Below are 19,793 nucleotides of genomic sequence, written 5' to 3'. Positions count from 1 at the left end.
CAATGGCAGCTGGGTCTCCTGACCAGTGTGTTTGCTACAGATTAATAATAATAAAAAAAGGAACCTCCCGGGCCCCTGCTATTGATGTCCGCCTCTCATAGCAACACGTTGGTTCCCTCTGACAGACTCTCTGCTTGGGGTTACGTTTCATGGCTACGTAATGGACTGAGCTTCACAACCAAACGGCATCTAATATTCATCTGAGGAATGGAACGAGGCTACCTACATCATCGGAATATCCATATATAATGTATGTTCCCTGTGTCTGAAGTGGTTCTCTCTGAGAGATGAAGAACATCACTACTGTACTATAGGACCTGCTGTCTTTTCCTAAATGATAGCAGCTTCTTTTATCTCAGTCTGCTTTTCCACCTCTGGGTATTTTATTCCCTGTTAGTTGTCTTGGCGTTGGCATAATGCACTAATCAAAATAAGTTGTTGTCATCTTGTAATTCCATCCTTCTCCTCTCGCAGCCCATTGGAGCGCTAAACCCCAAGAGGGCGGCGTTCTTCAACGACCGCTATGAATCCTGGGAGGACGACCAGGTGCCCAAGTTCCACTACGGAACCCACTATTCCACCGCCAGCTTTACCCAGATGTGGCTGCTTCGCACTGTAAGTCACCCACTCTAACTTTAGCATAACTTCATACTGGACTCACGCTAATTATAACTATACTTCATAGTGAACCCACCCTAAAAATATCTTCATACTGAACCCACCCTAAAAATATCTTCATACTGAACCCACCCAGACTGTTTATTTTGAACCCATCCTGACTATCTCTTATTGAACCCATCCTGACTATCTCTTATTGAACCCATCCTGACTATCTCTTATTGAACCCATCCTGACTATCTCTTATTGAACCCATCCTGACTATCTCTTATTGAACCCATCCTGACTATCTCTTATTGAACCCATCCTGACTATCTCTTATTGAACCCATCCTGACTATATCTTATTGAACCTATGGCTTACAGGAGACAGTTTTGAATCACCTTACCTCGTAAAAATAACAACCATCTCAGAGATTATTACTGACTAACAAACTAATGTTATATATTTTTGGTGATTTATTTGAAGTATAATGTCTTTAAAAATGGTTATAGGCTACTTGCCACTGTCATGGATTCATATTTACTACCTATTTATCATTAAGTGCAGCTAATTGTTCTTTTATAATTGGACTTGGACACGTAAAGAGGTAGGGTGATTTATATCTGTGTGATATATAGGCCTATTTCACATGCTAATGTATGCCGTCTCCCAGAGGGTAATAGGCTTTGTATACAGTCATTTCCAGAATTATTTGCACCTTGAAAAACATGAGCAAAGAAGGTTCTGTTCAAGTAACATGACACAACTTATGAGCTGGTGTGTATTGTAACACATTTCATCAATGAGAAATATACTTCCCCGAAAAGTATAAAACATTTTGGGACCCTACTTTTTGGGACCCTTCTTGTTCAGAGATAACGGCACTGAGGCTTTTGTTATAATTATTTTCCAAACTGTTTCTTTTCGATTTCTGTAGTGTGCATTATGAACTTGCCCACAAGTGGATCTTACTCCAAGTCAATGGCCCCAAGCACAAATCGAAATCCCCAAAGAATGGCTAATTGACCACAAAATCAACGCTTTGCTGTGACCATCTCAGTCTCTGGAATTGAATGTCACTGAAAAGCTTTGGTTAGCATTATAAAGGGCAGGCCATGAGGGCAGGTAGAATGATCCGGAAAGGTTCTGTAAGAAGGAATGACCTGTGAACAGAGGTGTTCGCCAGTCTTTGGTAAGACCAAAAAGGGTCAGTGCTCCTATCCTTGCTAGGGGTGTACTATAATCCAAATTGACGGTTATTGGACTCTAAATTCTTTGGGAAATAAATGTGTAACTTGAAAGATGTGTGGACGTGACTTGTGTGTGGGGTGTTTTTGTGAGTAGCATGCTGAAGCAAAACAGTGTGTCTGATTTCATGTTGACGTCTGCCTTGCAGCCCTCAGGAAATATAGCATCGTAGTAACGGCAACAGCGGGTCCTAAATTCAAATGACCATTTGCTGTTTTTCAGTGATCAATTCATCCCCTTGGAAACATGGATATTTAAGTCATTCAGCGGACACTCTTACCGGAGCAGAATACCGTACCTGGGGCTTGCATCGTCACATTTTATTTCCTACGTTGTTATTCTCTTATTTTAAGTCCCCCCGCGATCAATGCTGTCATTAGGTTCTCTACACCCCCCCCCCACCCCACCCAATTGTGTTTTCTAATATTGATCAGTGTTTGTAGCCTATTTCATTAGACGTCGACGTTCTCCCGTCGAGGAGCTTCCTAACCTTCCTCCAGGACCGCTGTGTTGTCCCGTGATGGCTCATGGCGCTACGGTTCCCCACGGAGGGCCCTATTGATCCCAGTACATTATTAGCTGACTTATTTTAAATCCACTTTACCCAAAGCCCTTCAATTCCAGTGTCAACATATGGACAGCATAGGAAGCCCGAAATCAACGACAGAACAGACCGGAAAATGGACCTCGTTTTCAAATGCCCTCTCTGGGCGAAAGTGCAGTCCTAACGACACGTCACTCTTGTCTATAGAAGAAGAATATTGTCAAAAGGGAGGAACTGATACTATAATCGCGCCCCCCCCGAGAGTTAGTGGTAAAGGGGCCCGGTATGGTCATTTTGGGATCAGTCCTAATTGTCGTCGTCCCCCGTGCCGTGGTGGTGCTAGGCTGGCTAATTGTGTCAGTCTCACTTGGTGGCTTTTGTTTCGGAGGGAAGGCCTATTGATCGACACAAACAAGATTAGGCGTGATTAGAAACGCACCAATAGCACAACTGTATAGGCTCCACAGGCCCCTCGGGGGGGGCTCGCCATTTGCGTAGTACATTTTGGTGCTTTTTGAAAAGAAAATGTCAAGTAGCCCTATTTGATTTGAAGTAGTCCGGCAATCTGTCGCCACTAAGTTCTGACCTTTAAAATCCAATGTCACATTATGCAAATGTAACTCCGGTTTTCCGTCTTTTCGCCTGTCATGTACCGTTTGATTGAATGGGGAAGAGCATTATGCTATTTTGGCACTCAAGAGACTACTCTTTGCAAAAGTACACAGTCCTTAAGAATAATTTATACCTTCAGTTGATTGTGGGTGCTTGGTCAACATTTCTTTACTGGCTGTGGGTTGAGTTGACAATTATTTTATGTTCGTTTTCTTTCGTTTCGCTGTTACTGTGAAGTTCGTATACCGTGATTTTGTACGTAGTTGGCGCAACTCTCTTCATGCTGGGGTGATACAAGAGCTCTTTCCCTTCTTTTAATGAGTGATCAGAAATAGAGGTATATGTGGGCCGTTAGCATGTAACAGAACATAGTCAGGAGGACTTTTTTCTCTCACAGTCGTTGTTCTCTCATCTGACGTTTTCCAGGAGCCCTTCACCACCATGTTCCTGAACTTCCAGGGAGGGAAGTTTGACCATGCCGACCGTACATTCTCCTCTGTGTCGCGAGCCTGGAGGAACTGCCAGAGAGACACCTCAGATGTGAAGGTAGCCACACAAGCACCAACACCAAGCCCATACACAAAATTAAAACACGCAGACATTGTGGTTATGTTGTTGGGTTGTTGAGAGAGGCTATGCAGGTGGCGCGTCAGTCTGAACGTTTCACGCACAGGTTGGTACGCACTGAGACCCTAAACCCCCGGAACGGTTCAAATAGAATAATATTGTGTTTGTGAAATTAGATTTATTTTTATATGAGAGATTATGTTCTTACTATTATTTTGCTAACCATTGAGGGTCAAAAGTCAACATTATCTTCCCATCTTCTCCCCAACATTCGACATTGAATTTCTTTTATTTTATTGAATCAGCCCTCCGCCCAAGGGACGTGGCTCGTCCTCGGTCTGTACTGGAGGGGAGAACGTGGCCAATCACATGTGCAAACAAACACACTGGGCTAAAAACAACAAGCCCACTTCCTTACATCTCCAACCTCTCCACTCCACAAAATCTGACCTCGGACTAAAAGCTCATTTTACGAGGCATTGGGCTTTCACGGGGGTTGCCTGAGGGAGGCCCCGGTGAAAATGTGTCCAGTCTGAGGGAGCAGCACGGAGGCCTGTGATTTCCTCCAACCCCTCACCCCCCCTGGGTAACTAGGTCGGGGTGCTACCCTCCGCTGCTACACCCCTCCCACCCCACCCCCCACCCCCATTATGTTCAGTGGCCCCTGCTCTGCTGTGGTCAGAGGCCAGCCTCTGTGATCCCCAATCCTGTCCTGTCGCGGGTCACTGCAGGGGCTCAGAGGCCTGGGGCCCTCCCCCCGAACACTTTCCACTGTGCTCACACACACACACACACACCTCTGATGCCTTTGGGCCAAGGCAGAGGGACGGGGGGGTCAGGTGATTGTGGCCAAAGGTCATGGCAGAGTCTCCTAGGTTAGAGACAGACTTGGGGTCTTAACCCTATTATCGCCCCTCTACAGAAACTCACCGGGGCCCCTTAAAGAGGCCGCAAAGGGTCTCTCAGAGTTTGTCACAATAGTTGTTGAGCTTTATCTAAATGGTGCACTTAGCATGCTAAATTGATACATCTCATTTGTTAGTCCTCATTGCTAACACGCTGAATGTGAGCATCCATGCGAGGGAAGTCGCCACAATGTTATTCTAACGGAGCTCAGCGCGGACGCCAGGCTGCTCACTGTTGGGTTCAACCGGTGTGTGTTGATCTGGAGTTACACTGTTGCGGTTGATCCGCTGTGACAGGTCCAGACTGAGACCCAACTCGGTTTCCCTCTGCCTCTCCTTCCCTGGGCTTTCGCAATCAAGTGTTACCGGTAATGCAGGCCATGTGTTTAATTATCGGGGGGGGGGGGGGGGGGGGGGGGGGGGGGGGGGGGGGGGGGGGGGGGGGCATTCAAACATTATCTCCTCCCACCGCACCGCCCCACCTACTCCAGGAGAGCAGGCCCGAGCTTGGAGCAAGATGGCTGCCTGTACTCATAAATGTTTTAAGAGGGTTGGGCCGCTTGTTAAAGAGAGGGTCGGGGCCTCAGAGACCCATACCGTACCAGAGGATCGGTCTGACCCACCCATAAGGAGGCCCACTGGGCCAAATGTTCAGGTGAAGTTTCTGGCTGAGTGAAGAAGCAGACCAGGGGTCGGGAGTGTCTGGATGAGTTTGGTGCTTTGATCAGCCGCTGCTGGAGCTTTCTCGGCAGGAGGATGTGGACTGGTTGTGACCAAACATGTACTTAGTTCTTTTTCCCCTTGCCTCCTCCTGACCCCGTTTCACCTTGGTGTTTTGGATGTCTGGGTTTGGACCGAAACAGGGGGTTCTACCCGGCACTCTACTGCCCCACACACACACACACACACACACTAAATCCACAGGAAGTGGACTCACTACTTCCTATCTAGTCCGGGTACTGTCTTCATACTGACAAACGTGACAAGGATTGTATTCCAGTCTGGGCTTGACGGATAAATAGTTTTGGAGATCGGTAGGTAGAGAAGGCTACTTAGGCGTCGTCTGTCTGTCTTCTGGCCTAACAAAGCAGCATTTTCTGAGCTGTCCTCAGCAATGCCCACACCGTAGTGTCTCCACCACTGAATGTTTGCTGGGTGGCAGGATGTCGTGTGTGTTTATCCCTAGGAGATGAGGATGGGACAGACAAACGTTGTCTCCTCTCTGCTACCTCCATGACTTCACTCCCAGATCAGTACAGGCAGTCTGCGGTCCTCAGCACTAGTCCGGCCGAACAGGGTTTGGTTATTTACGGCCCAACTGAATAAGTACAGTGTTTGTGATCATTAGAAAACGTCCGTTGTCCCTCACTTTTTTTCAAAATCCCGTTCCCAGTTATAGGAAAGTAATCTGCTCCGATTTTGGCAACTGGTTTGTATGAAAAGCATAGAAATAAAGTGAAAAGATTGGGCATCTCAGTCAATGAAGGTTCGTAAGCGTTCAGTTGACGACTGTATCGATGTAATGTGTTCATTTTTAGCGAACGCCGATACAACCTCACAATACCCGACATCCGCAAAGGCTGTTTAAAGGAAGCCGAACCATGGATCACAGTTTCTCTTGATCCACGGACTCGGCGATCTAAAACAGTACAATTCTCCTTTGAACTTATTTTATTAGGAGTTATAACTAGCGCTGTTTTATAGTGGCACAGTATCAAGAGTTAGTTATTGTGGCTTGTGTCTTTAACAGTGCGGTATAAATTGTTCACGTCTCTCTGCACATTGGTTGTGGATGTATGGGACTGGATCATGAGTGCTCGGTCCGACGCGTAAATCCAATGTTCATTGCCTCCGTGGTGGATCCTGACGCTGCTTTAAGTGTGACACTTTGGTCCTGGGGTATACAGTGTTCCCTATCCCACCAGGTGGAGATGTACGCCGATTAAGCACACAATTTACATTAGGCGTCGTGCTGTTGTTTCTTTTCAATGCCAAGCACTGGGATCGTTCAACGTTTGTTTACACTGGAGACGCTTGCCACACACACACACACACACACACACACGCACGCTTCTAAACGCTGTTAGTGTGTGCGCCGTGGCAGGGATATATCAGGATACGTTTTGTCTCACAATCAACAATCTCAATGTTTGTGTCTCTGTGTGTGTATGAACCGGGCCTGATTTCACACACATTGTTGCTGAGCGGTGGTTTGTTGGTGATGACAAATGGTTAAACAAGAGTATATATCGTGCCCTAGCATTGGTCCCCAGTTTACACAGATGATGAATTATCATTTATTCTGTATGCATGTTTAACTGTGTTCACTGGTAGACATTTTGGGATTTCTTAGGCCTCCACTTCTTCACTAAAGACCATCCCTTTCAAACACACACACACACACACACAAACAAACACACGCGTAGACATTTTGATTCCTTTTATCAGGGTGCCTGTCCCTTGGTGGTAGGCAGGAAGCAGAAGAGCAGTCTGAAATGTAATTTCCATGAGTAATGGCACAGCTCAAGTGTTGTGACTAGCGTCTGACTAGCTGTCTGAGAGACGACGGTGCCAGCTTCAGATTAAAGGGCCTGAACACACACACACACACACACACACACACACACAGAGCTCTGCTTGTGTTATAAATTCACTTTACCTGGAGGCTTTTCTCCTACTTTTCCCTGCAGTTAATTAGCTCTCCCTCTATCTGCGGGTGATTCCTACAGTATGAAGGCCAGAGTCCCTGGCTCTGTATACCTGGCTGTCATTGTTACTTCACTGTCTAACGTTGTGGTGGGCCCTCGCTCTGGCAGTGCAGATTTAGATCCTAATGACACACCGCTCTCCCGATTTGAAGTGCACTCTATATATGATACAGGTTTTGATTTGACTACATTCAGGAACAGATGAACACGGATGTTTGTGAGAGTGTACTAATGGTCACAAACGTCTGCTTCCTCCTTTGCCAGGAGTTGATCCCGGAGTTCTACTACCTTCCTGAGATGTTCCTGAACGCCAACAACTACAGCCTGGGAGTGATGGACGATGGAAGCGTGGTGTCTGACGTGGAGCTGCCACCGTGGGCCAAGACGCCAGAGGAGTTCGTACGCATCAATAGACTGGTACGTCTAACACGCGCATGCGTTTGTGCTTACATCCGAAACGTGCGCGCCCATGGGCCCTCATCAGTATATCTGTGTGAAGTACACATCTCACAATCTTCCCCGTATGTCATCAAACACGGTCCGTACTTGGCAAGTCTAGCAGAAAAGTGCTCTATCGCAGGGACTGTGTCATTTCCTGTCCGGGCCAGGTCACTTCCTGTTTGTCTTTGTCTCTGCCTGTGCAGCGTCTCAACAGGGCTTGTGAGGTCAGGCAGGTGGAGTGGTTTATTCAGGCTTCAGTGTCTGACCTCTTCAAAGCACAATACACCTGCGTCCATTTAGCTGTTGTCAGGATAGCTGTCATAGTTTTATAGCCCCATTTTGACTGCATTCCTCCTATACACGCGCGCGTGCGCACACAGAAACACTGAGCAGTGGACATTGCGCTGTATCCGAATCATCCCTCCTTTCTCCATTTCATACCAGTTCAAAAAGCACAAACGCTCCATTTAAACCCTTGACTAGAGAGCACTGCACTGGCAAATCTCTAGAATAGCCATGAAATAACGTGGTCAGACCCATATGCCACCCCCTGATCTGCTGTGCCGCGCAGACAAACACCCAGCCGTAACCTCTCTATATGTCTCTCAGATTTGTTTGGTGCTAATCCGGTGTTGGCGAGGCAGCTGGTTTGTATGTTGGGCATGAGACCAGTGCCACTGATACCACGCAACCCCTGTTAGTCACCCAGCCGGGGCTCCATCCCGCCACCAATGCCTGGGGGCCGTGGGATTTCTGGTCTGCTACGAAACCATTCCCTGGAACGCTTCCAATTACCCTCATTGACTCCCCCGTTGTCTGTGTTAGTCCCAGACAGATGGAAATACTGGACTATAGTCCCAGTCAGATGGTAGAACTGTACCATAGTCCCTGTCATACTGTGTAACTGTACTATAGTCCCACTCATACGGTATAACTGTACTATAGTCCCACTCAAATAGTGTAACTGTATTATAGTCCCAGTCACATGGTATAACTGTACTGTAGTCCCAGTCACATGGCATAACTTTACTATTGTCCCAGTCACACGTATAACTGTACTATAGTCCCAGTCATACAGTATAACTGTACTATAGTCCCAGTCATACAGTATAACTGTACTATAGTCCCAGTCATATGCTGTAACTGTACTATAGTCCCAGTCATACGGTGTAACTGTACTATAGTCCCAGTCATACGGTGTAACTGTACTATAGTCCCAGTCATACGGTGTAACTGTACTATAGTCCCAGTCATACGGTGTAACTGTACTATAGTCCCAGTCATACGGTGTAACTGTACTATAGTCCCAGTCATACGGTGTAACTGTACTATAGTCCCAGTCATACGGTGTAACTGTACTATAGTCCCAGTCATACGGTGTAACTGTACTATAGTCCCTGTCTAGCAGTGCTTGGTTCTACTGAGTGGCTTGCTGCTGTGTTCTGGACAAGCGATCTGTAGCAGGCTGTAATTGCAGATGGTACGGTAGTGAGTCTGGCCACTGGAGCTGACAGTTCATTAGTAGCAAGGGGAGCATTTGGCTGGCTGACATTTTGACTGCTGTTATTTCACGGCATCGTCAAGTGCTCTGCACTCCGACTGCAGTTCAGCGACAGGATTTTTACACAGGACGGCGACGGTGTCCTACTGAGCCTTTAGGCTGGGCATACTTCAGATCACTATCCAGTTCTGGTGCTCATGCCTGTTTCAGAACCGTGTACCCAGGGACATACACGCACCCGCGCACACACTCTGAAAGACACACTGAGACACACCACCTCACTGTGCCGATCGATGGATCCGGCCTGTTGTTTCTCCACTGTGTGCAAATTAAGCTTGTATTGATCCACCCGGCCAACATGGCGGAGGAACACAAAGGTAACCTAGAACAGCTAGGAAGATGGGCTTCTAATAGCCACCAGCACTTTGGTAGAAAAAGGCACTTGTGTAACAAAATGCCTTCTGGAACCAGTTCTGTTTTGCTGTGAATTGACTTGGGTGGAACTGAATTCATATTGTTCAGCACTGGGCTCACTCTAGGTGGAGTAATTGGGCCTAGCTCAACCGGAATGTATTTCCAATACATAATTAATAAGTCAACCCTGACGAGAAATGCCACCGTCCATAAAATAAAGTGTATTGTAGGAATGAATGTTAAGTGTCACTTTGTTTGTTTTCTACCCGGGCCTGCTTCCCTGTTTGAGTGTGTGAGAACCGTTAGAGATCTCATAAAAAATTGACATCTGCATCCAAACACGCTGTCCTCACATTTGAATGGGGGGGGCGTAGGAGTGCCACCCACCATCAGTAGAAAACGGCTCTCATTCATATCCATGTAAATATATCTTTTTTTTATTTAAGTAGAACGTCTGTATAGTATCTCAAAATTACAAAAAGCTAAATGGAATTAGCTAGCTTAGCTACAGAGTAGCTCTCATTCTAGAAGCACACCATAAACTACACGTTAATCTGGAATCTTCCCTTAGCAGGACCCTCATAAGCTCATTGTCCTAGCATGACATGTGCAGCTTAACAATTCATCTAGCATTCTATATCTATTTAAAACCGTAATACAGCCCATATAATATATATAGTTATTACATTAGTTCATCAACTAGCAGATACAATAATGTCAGGAAAAACTCACTGTGGATTTCAGATGGAAAGCAAAACAAAGAAATGTATTTCCAACATACATTTGGACCTATGAAACAAAGTTGTAACAGGGGCGCGACAAGGTATTCCAAAATGATAAACCACCACAGGTGCTTGGACAAAAAGCGAAGAACAATGTACACTGGGTATTGTAAAGAACAATGTACACTGGGTATTGTAAAGAACAATGTACACTGGGTATTGTAAAAATTCTATTCCAGACACTCATGTGGATTTGTGGATGTGCTGGCTAGATAATCATATAAAAACACAAAGCGTTTCGGCTTACGCCTTCATCATGGTGCCTTTACAATACCCCAGTTGAAGAAAACCAAGAGCCAATTTTGAACCATAACATATATTTTGAATAATTCACATGCAGTAGGGCAGCTGTGACCCATTCACTTTCAAGTGTCTAGCACTTTATTTTATTTACTCTGCGCGTGATGACTGCAGGTATCACGCAGTGTATGTCAATATTAGCCTTTTTGTATTGGTTGCAATATACATGGTTTACACAAGGCAGTAGATCCAACAAATGTCATGTGTTTTTTTAGTTTTGATGTCCTTGTTTCTGATCTATTAAACAAAAAATCTTGCTAGTTGTTTAAGGAGTGCCATTTTAGCGGGGTCACATAGCTTGTCAGTAAGGTGAACGGTTCAGTCAATTGAATGCTCCTTAGATGAAGAGGACAGTGTCTATTATCCGGTAAACTGTATGTTTGAAGGTCTTTCTTCTGGACATCTTAATTGATTTCCCATAAATAGTGCCCGGGTTGGAACAGAAGGTGCGGTGGTTGACGTGATTCCAATGGGACGTCATATGGTGACAGAACAGATATTAACATCCACAGGGACAGAGCTGTCGGCTGTGATTCAAATGTATAGGATACACAGCGGGAGGTTCACATGTATGGGATACACAGCGGGAGGTTCACATGTATAGGATACACAGCGGGAGGTTCACATGTATAGGATACACAGCAGGAGGTTCACATGTGTAGGATACACAGCGGGAGGTTCACATGTATAGGATACACAGCGGGAGGTTCACATGTATAGGATACACAGCGGGAGGTTCACATGTATAGGATACACAGCGGGAGGTTCACATGTATAGGATACACAGCGGGAGGTTCACATGTATAGGATACACAGCGGGAGGTTCACATGTATAGGATACACCCCGGGAGGTTCACATGTATAGGATACACCCCGGGAGGTTCACATGTATAAGATACACCCCGGGAGGTTCACATGTATAGGATACACCCCGGGAGGTTCACATGTATAGGATACACCCCGGGAGGTTCAGTGACAGACTCTCCCACATTGGACAGATTAAGCCTTTATTTGTCCATCTTGCTAAGTGTTATTTCGTGCAGATCTTGTGCAGGTAGACGAGGAGCCACAGCCCGGTTCCCCTAACAGGGACCGTAGCAGGTTTACATCAATTAAGACTCAGGTGTCATGGAGAACGTCCACCGAAATAATAAAGGAACGCTAGTTCGCTTAACCTGACGTGGAATGTCTCGAATGCTCCTCTTGTGATCGTAAAGAGGCTCTCCTCACATACCCTCACCATTACAGGAAGTTAGTTCCTCACCCGAGAGGGGAGACGGGGGTGGGGGGGGGGCGGAGAGGGAGGGGTAGGACGGATGGAGGGGCGGACTCATGACGGATAGCTGCCATTAAAGGGTTCAGCTGGCGCCTGTGGCATTAGGATAGAGAGAGGGGGGGGAGAAGGAGAGACTAAAAAGAGATGAGCGAGACAGCCAGACCGAGAGAGAGGGAGAGTCAGGGAGGTAGTGTGGGCAAACGGGGGAGTGAGGGGGGGGGGCAAGGGAGGAGAGTGAAGCAGACTGAAGGAGTTAATGGGTCCGTTTGGCTCGTTTGGCCCGTCGTCTGCTCCTAATGGCCTAGCAACATGGGCAACATGCAGCAGGAGAGGTGTGTGTGTGTATGTGTGTGTATATGTGCGTGTGTGTATATGTGTGTGTGTGCGGGCAGGTGGCAGGAGAGGTTGTGTGTGTGTGTGTGTGGTGTTTGTGGTGTGTGTGTGCATGTGGGTGCGGGTGGCAGGAGAGGTGTGTGGTGTTTGTGGTGTGTGTGCGGGTGGCAGGAGAGGTGTGTATGGTGTGTGTGTGCAGGAGAATTGTGTGTCTGGTGTTTGTGGTGTGTGTAGGTGCGGCAGGAGAGGTGTTTGTGGGTGCGTGCATGTGTGCGTGCGCGTGTGCGTGCGCGGAGAGGTGTGTGTGTGCGCGGCAGGAGAGTTGTGTGTGCGCGGCAGGGCGGCTCTGCTCGTTAAGCTCCATAGATGATTAACAGCTAATTAAAGCCCAATCTGGGGAGGCCATTAAACCCTCAACACAGTAAAGGATTGAAGCGCAACACAAAATGGCAGGTTGTTTTTCCATTTTGCACAGGGCGCCGAGTGTGTGGTCTACAGCTTGTGTCCTCCTTTATTTCCTTTTTTACGTGTGAGCGTCTGTGAAATACACCTATTAATAGCGTGTGCGATGGTGATTGTATGCGGGCCTCGTGCATTGTATTTTCACGATATGGGGAACACCAAGCATGTCATTTTGTTTTACAGAGGTCTTTCATGTGGTGTGTTTTTGTCCTCTGGATGCTTTGTAGTGTTTTACTGTGACCAGCCTGCAATCAAGGACTATTGGCTTGCCTTTGTCTGAATGTTGCAGCTCTGAACATCGTATCATTCCCCTGTCTTAATCTACAGGGTTGCCAAAGTCTCACTGGCTCTCCTGAACACGGCTACTTGATTGACCCGGGCTTATACAGCCCCGGGATTCATGACCCTCCTTGTAAATACACAGGTTTGGGATGTGCCCAGGATTACTGGGGGTTTTGAGCAGTCCCTCAGTGGAGGGAGCCGTGTCTTTACCTCAACCGCACGACAAACACGCGCACACATTTTCCTTTAGTCTCTACATTGCGTGACACCAAGATCAGGCAGCGATTGTTGTTTTTACCATGGGGTCGAGGGAGAGGTTAAGAACTTGATCCCTCTTCACCAGATAACTAGCCGTCCCTGGCCACTGTCATGTTTCACAGCATTCCAGGATATATGAAGAATCCTCCCTTTCTGTCTGTTTCTGTCTCTCCTCTTTTTGCTCTGTCCCTCTTCTCTCCCCCTCTCTCTCCCTGCCTCTCCATCCCTCCCTCCCTCTCGGTTTCTCTCCTACTCCCTCTCTTTCTTGCTTTCAGATCTGTTTATGATTATGGGAATAGCGGGTGATGTGCGTAGTCTGAAATGACCGCGGGCTGACAGGTTGCGTTACCTTACCAACAACTGATAGATTTTATTCCTATTTGAACTTGATAAATGCATGTAACAGGGTTTTGTTCCTGAGCCCATGCGGTGTGTCCACTACAGAATCGTGTCTGTTTTTAATGCAGCGCCACCCGAGGGCCCAAAGATCACATCCATCCAATATTGCTTTCCCGTCTTGTCCCTTGCATACAGAGATTTCTCCGGATTCTCTGAGCCTTTAAAGATTTGATGTACCGTAGATGATGAGATCTCCCAAACTCAACTTCTATTTTACATTGAGAAACATTATTCTTAAATGGTTGCGTTATTTGCCCGTGCAGTCTTTCACAGAGTGGTGAATCCTTCCCCATCCTCACTTCTGACAGACTCATCCTCTCTGGAATTATCATTTAATACCCAATCATGTTCCTGACCTGTTGCCAATTGACCTCATTCGGTGTGTGATGTTCCACCAGGTTTAGTGTTTTAAAATTACATACCTTTTCCAGTCCTTTGTTGCCTCTGTCCCAACTTTTAACTGTGTTGCTGGCATCAAATTCAACTCAGTTTCAACATATTATCTGTTGTCTTTATACTATTTTCTATTGAATATAGGGTTTACGCAGCTTCTAAACTTTTTTGGAAACGGTTGTGTGTGTGTGTGTGTTAAGTAAATAATATATAGTTTGATGAATACATACATTATGTATTTTTCTAGATGAATGCCTATTTTCACATAGAGGCATTCCTGGGACAAAAAAGGTAAAACATCCCACTTTGGGCTGGATATAATATGTTGTTAATATGTATAAGTAGAATCTCTCATACCTCAATTAACCACGAAATTCCAAGTGGTTTTGAAGACATGGAACACATCAGCGCGTTCATTTTTTAGGGACCCAGTTTTGCTCAACAGCGCAGATTTTACCCCCAGTGGACAGGAATCGCCTTATGCGTTTTTTAATAGTGCTTTTTTTTCAAATACGGTTAGCTTTTCTCGTCACACTCTAGGGACTCCTTGTGGCAGCTTGGGCGCCAGTTGAGGTAGAAGGCAGGAGAATGCATTCTGTCTGCCATGTAAGGATGGCAATATGAACCTCCTGGTTTAACAGCTGTGTGATAAGAACCAGAATGGCATTGGAGGTATTTCGGAGGACCTTGATGGCCTGTGTTTCATTTTGGATCATTTAACTTTCCAAAATTGGTACTTAAATGTTAAAAATACAGTTTAATTGCATGTATCAATTCCGTTGTAAAGTGATTTATTTTACTTGATGGACACACACCATATTTCCCCATTACGTTTCACTGACTCATCTAGTGTGGCTCCTCTCACTTATGGAGCCTCTTCCAACTTCACCGACAGCTGTGTAAACCACACACACACATGGGAAAGACCACAAGAACCTGATGCTCAGACTTCTCAAGAGCCTGCTCACCCAAGGAGCGACAGCAACGTCCATTTAACTGCCTACAGAGAGACAGAGAGAGATGGGGTTAGTGAGACTCCACTCAGAGTTGCCAGAATAGGTCAAACCAGTTGACTGATAGAGCAGAAGCTGACGGACTTGAACACAAGTCATGGCCGCACCGCAGCTTTTCCTGGTGTCTGTGAAAGTGCCAGACAGCCCTTCAGCAATCCCACGGACGACCAGCACTCAGGTAGCCTGAAGCAACGGTCCTCATCTGAAGTGGCTGCCGAAAGCCGCTAGTCCTTTAGTGTGAGGTACAGTGTTGGACGGGCACACACACACACACACACTCCTTATGCTCTCACACACGCGATGCGTGTTGTGACCCTCCTGGTAGCGCCAGCTGGGATCAGTGACCCTCAGAAACATGGGCCGCGCCGTGCTGAGAGACGAGAGCCACTTCGCCATGGGCCCGTTGGCGTTCCAGCCCTCACAGAGGCCCCCCCCCGTAACGCGGCCCATGTTTCTGAGGGCTCTCCCTGATGGAGCGCTGAGGTCCGTCAAGTCAATTCGCTGACAGGCCTTCATACTCACACAAAGTGTGTCAACATGTCGGGCCAGGCCATTATCCAAAATGGTTGACTCTACAGGAGAGAGGGGGAGGACCGGCGGCGGGGTTGGTGGGCTTTAAGTTGAGCTGTGTGTAAGATGATGTTTTTTCTCTCTTCTTCCTGTCTGCGGTTCCCTCCTATCTGAAGTGATGTTTTGCTTTTCTGGTCGTATCACGTCTGTATCTGAAAACACAGAGGTCCTGCCCTGGTGGATTTACAGCCCTCCCCTGACACAGAGGTGTCCTCAGGCCTGTGAGAAATGTCAGAAGGAAAGGGCGTTGTGTGTGTTCTGAGGATAGCGGCCATGTTTTTTTTCCCACACACCGACCCCCACCAGGCTGCTCGGCTTCTCCGGGTGGGACCACCGGCAGCACAGGGTCAGAGTTGAACCATGTTTACATTCACCTCTCCTCCGCCCAGCTCCCCCCCGCTCTGAACGCCATCAGGCACCAGCCGGGGACGCCCGCTGTCGCAGGACCTGGGGAGTTTGGGCTAGCCGCTAATCCCGCTAACGGCTAACAGGCCAGTTCCGGAGGCGATGCGAGCGCTGAGTTAGCCTAGCGGCGGGTCCATCCAGCCTGCACGGGAGTCTGTTGAGCTGCAGCGGGACGGCCGTGTGGGATGGGAGTGCTCTGCCCGGCGCTCTCGGAAACGGTTGGCGTCATGCGTGAGGGGAGACGTGTTTAACGTGTGCTCAGTGTTTTACGAGCGCCACCCTCCCCTCCTTCTTTTTCCTCCTCTTCCTCCTCCTGCGATAAGAGGAGGAGGTGAAAGCTTGAGAAATGGCATGATCTACAGCAGCTGTCTCTCTGCCTTTCTAAAGCGTTCTCTCTAACCCTCTTTAGCGCGCTCTCTCCTTCTCCTCCTCCCATGCTGTCTCTCCTCCCTTGCTTCCATTCTGTCTGTCAGTGTACCCCTTCCTCCCTTTTAGCCAGGCAGGAGCCTCTTCTGCACAACTGCCGTATTTGCGGAAGCTTTTTTCCAGCCTTTCTTTTCTCCCTCCATCCCTCCCGTATGCTCTCTCAGCCTTTCCCCTCTCTCTCTCTCTCTCTCTCTCTCTCTCTCTCTGGGTGTTTGAATCTCTTAGATTGGGGGACAGGTGCCCCCCCCCCCCCACGCCCCCCACCCGTGCACCGTCCCAAGCCGAGGTGTGCCGTCAAGCGTGAAGGAATTAGTGTGCGCCGCACAACGTCCCTCATCCACAGTCAGGTGTGCATTTCAAAGGCGTGGCGTTTGACAAGGACGACGAGCTCGGGTCGTCCATCACGCTGGGCCCAATGACCCCCAATACCAGGTCCCTCTCCACCCACGGACATCAATCCTCCAGTCAGTCTCCGTTCATTCTGCTTGTTATGCTCGGCTCTCATCGCGTTTGCCCGAATGTGGAAGGTCATGAGGACTTAACTAACGGCGAGTTGAGGGGACCATCACGTCATGTGTTTGTCAGTGGAATGGATCTATGGTGATTTGTCCCTGATGAGCAATCATCCAATGACGTGTCGCAGCAAAAGACGGCTGTGCACAGCAATCAGACTCAGGGCCGAATCTCAATCAAATTTATTTCAATCAATCAAATGTATTAATAAAGCCCTTTTTACAACAGCAGTTGTTACAAAGTGCTTTTACAGAGACACCCGGCCTTAAACCCCAAGGAGCAAACAACAGTAGTGTTGGATTTCAGTCTGGCTGAAGCATCTTAAATCTGTCATCATTTTCATTATTTTATCTTTCCAATCTATGCTGGATATAATTGTACTGAACCATGTTTCTCTTATTTACTGTGTAAAGGTACTGATAGCCTTGCTAATTGGTTATGTACAGTGGAAGACCAATACAGTGAATACAGATGTTTGCCTGTAATCTACTTCCTTGTCTACTGTCTTCCTCTGGCTCTATCTTCCTCTGCTTTGTTCTGTCCTTCTCCGTCTATCTATGTTTCTTTGAATCTCGCAGTTTAGTTTCAGGTGTTGAGATATAGAGGCAAAAGAAAAACTAGCATTGCCCAAATGCTGTAGGAGTTGACTGTATCTCGCTCCCTCTTCCTCTGTCCAATAGCATGTTACTGTAACGTAATGAGTATGCTCTGGGTATTTCCGTCAGGGGAAGGATGCATGCTAAACATATTCCAACTCAATGAGTTTCAGCTTGGCTAGAACTTCACTTGTAGCCTGGGGATTCATTGGAAGGTCCAAAGAACATGTTTTCTTTTCATCTAATTTTAACTGGAAAAGCGAACCGATTTTCCCGTTGTGTATTTGGTATCTGCTCATAGACACTGAATCAGCCTGTGAAACGTCCAATTCCAGCCCCCGTTGCAGGGTTTAAACCCCCCCCACCCACACATACACACACCACCCACCCCCCACCCCGCCCACACAATGTGTCATTCATCTGTGTGAACCCCTCCAAAAGAAATATAGTGGGCTCAGTGTACAAGGTAATCACCTCGATCATCTGTCCTAATCATCCAAGCACTTCCACTCTTAACTAAGTACTCCAGTCTGTTCCGCGGTCGTTTTGAAACGTTCTCTCCGTTCTCTCGCTCTTCCAGCAGCTGTCCAAACAGTTCCCCATCCAGAACCTTCTGTCCCCATCTCCAACTGATGGTGGTACACGTGGATGTCCGTCTCTGTTTTCCGGGCTTTCATTAATTTTGTTACCCACTCAACTGTAAATGAGCTGCTTTAAGTTAATAGCAGGGATTTATCAGTTAGCATGTTAGCCTTTTTGCTGGTGAATGATGCTTGTCTTAGAAATTGAGTTGTGGAAAAGGTCTGACTGCTTGCGAGCCATCTTTCTTCTTAGTTTGGGGGTTTGTCGGGACCGTGGTTGGCAGGCCAGGTAGGCAGAGGTTTCTTAGTAATTAATTAATCTATGTAAGTTCCGGTTCTGTGGATTTGAGCTTCTTTTACGTCGCAGTAAATTGTTCTTTTATCTGACCGTCGCCAACGGAGGATGGTGGTTCTCACAGAAAATCGGTGGGTTACCGAATTGGACGTGAAAGGGTCGTGTCAGAGTGCCGTTGGTGGGGGGTTACGTAAATCCCAACCCCAGCAGTTTGGCACTACCTGCTCCGAGTCCTACACGCCGCTTCAGAGTCAACGTCACGCTACAGTATATACCTGCTCGCGGTACGCCGGGTCTCCTCTCTGAGGCCCTCCAAATGCCCTGTGACATGTTTGTTCTGGGAGAATTTGCACAATCACAGCTCAGTCTGCTCCTCGTCACCAGTCCAGGAAGATATTCAGCCACTGACTCAGGTTCCACCTAGACCAGACAGTCGTGTGTGGCTGTGTGTGTGTGTGTGTGTGTGTGTGTGTGTGTGGCTGTGTGTGTGTGTGTGTGTGTGTGTGTGTGTGTGTGTGACTGTGTATGTGTGGCTGTCACTGATGACCTGCACCCAGAAGTCTCAGTGTTATGACCTTCCTGATTGGGCGAAAGACAGGAAAAAGGTGTGTGCTTGCGTGGGCGCGTGTCAGTCCATTGACGCACAGTGTTTGTGAGTTGGCCTGGTAAAGGACCACAGAGACCGGGTCAAAGGGGTCGGGCGTCCGACACGGGAGAGGGGAACGGGGGATGACGTAAGGAACGAGAGCCTAGCTGGAGGCAGCCGGCGTGGAAGCTAACATGCCGTGTCCTTTATTCACATGTCCACATACCTACTGCAAACTGAATCCGGGCTGCGCAGCTACGGCCTGCTAATAGCTCCTTTAATCAGGCTCTTGTCAAACGCAGCGAAACGCTACACCAGATGAAAGGAGGAGATTCCTGTGGGAGGGAGGGTGGGTGGAATTATTCCGTGGGGATCTTGGGGATTTCTGTAGCTGATTGGTTAATCTCATTGGCCTCCTGTGGAAGTAATCAGGTGGTATTTTTCTGGGTCTATGGTGGAGAGGTGCCATGTGACCTGTTCCTCCGCGGTGTTGGTAGGTTGTTCCTGCGCGGCGTAGGAGTGCCGCGGCCTGACTGATGTCCGCCCTAATCTAGCTGTAATCAATAGCCAAAGACAGACTGCCACTCAATCTGCCTACAGAAGACATGTGTGTTTGATTACGCACAAAAGCGCGCCCCACACACACACACACACAGACACACACGATTGGCGGCATTGGCATGCAAATGAGTGGATTGATTTGTTAAGTGACATTTTACCGTCCTATCAGTCAGGTTTCCTTAAGTCCTTAAAAAGGTTCAAAGGGTGTTTTAGGGTCTGGTA

At 47.5% G+C, this 19,793-nt stretch overlaps 1 protein-coding gene across 8 annotated transcripts in view; it reads left to right on the top strand.

Annotated features, from left to right (window-relative positions):
* lrba (LPS responsive beige-like anchor protein) overlaps positions 1-19,793 on the top strand; it is a 218,787-nt gene that overhangs the window by 166,180 nt on the left and 32,814 nt on the right. For all 8 annotated transcript variants that reach the window (XM_034291054.1, XM_034291050.1, XM_034291052.1 and 5 more), the window contains 3 exons: positions 475-615; positions 3,431-3,550; positions 7,449-7,601. In XM_034291054.1, coding sequence (XP_034146945.1) covers positions 475-615; positions 3,431-3,550; positions 7,449-7,601 — 414 coding nt within the window. The remainder of the gene's footprint in view (positions 1-474; positions 616-3,430; positions 3,551-7,448; positions 7,602-19,793) is intronic.

This window comes from Esox lucius, chromosome 25 (assembly GCF_011004845.1).
Source record: "Esox lucius isolate fEsoLuc1 chromosome 25, fEsoLuc1.pri, whole genome shotgun sequence".
Classification (NCBI taxonomy): Eukaryota; Metazoa; Chordata; class Actinopteri; order Esociformes; family Esocidae; genus Esox; species Esox lucius.
The sequence above is the reverse complement of the archived record's forward strand: the minus strand, read 5'-3'. Positions and strand labels throughout refer to the sequence as shown.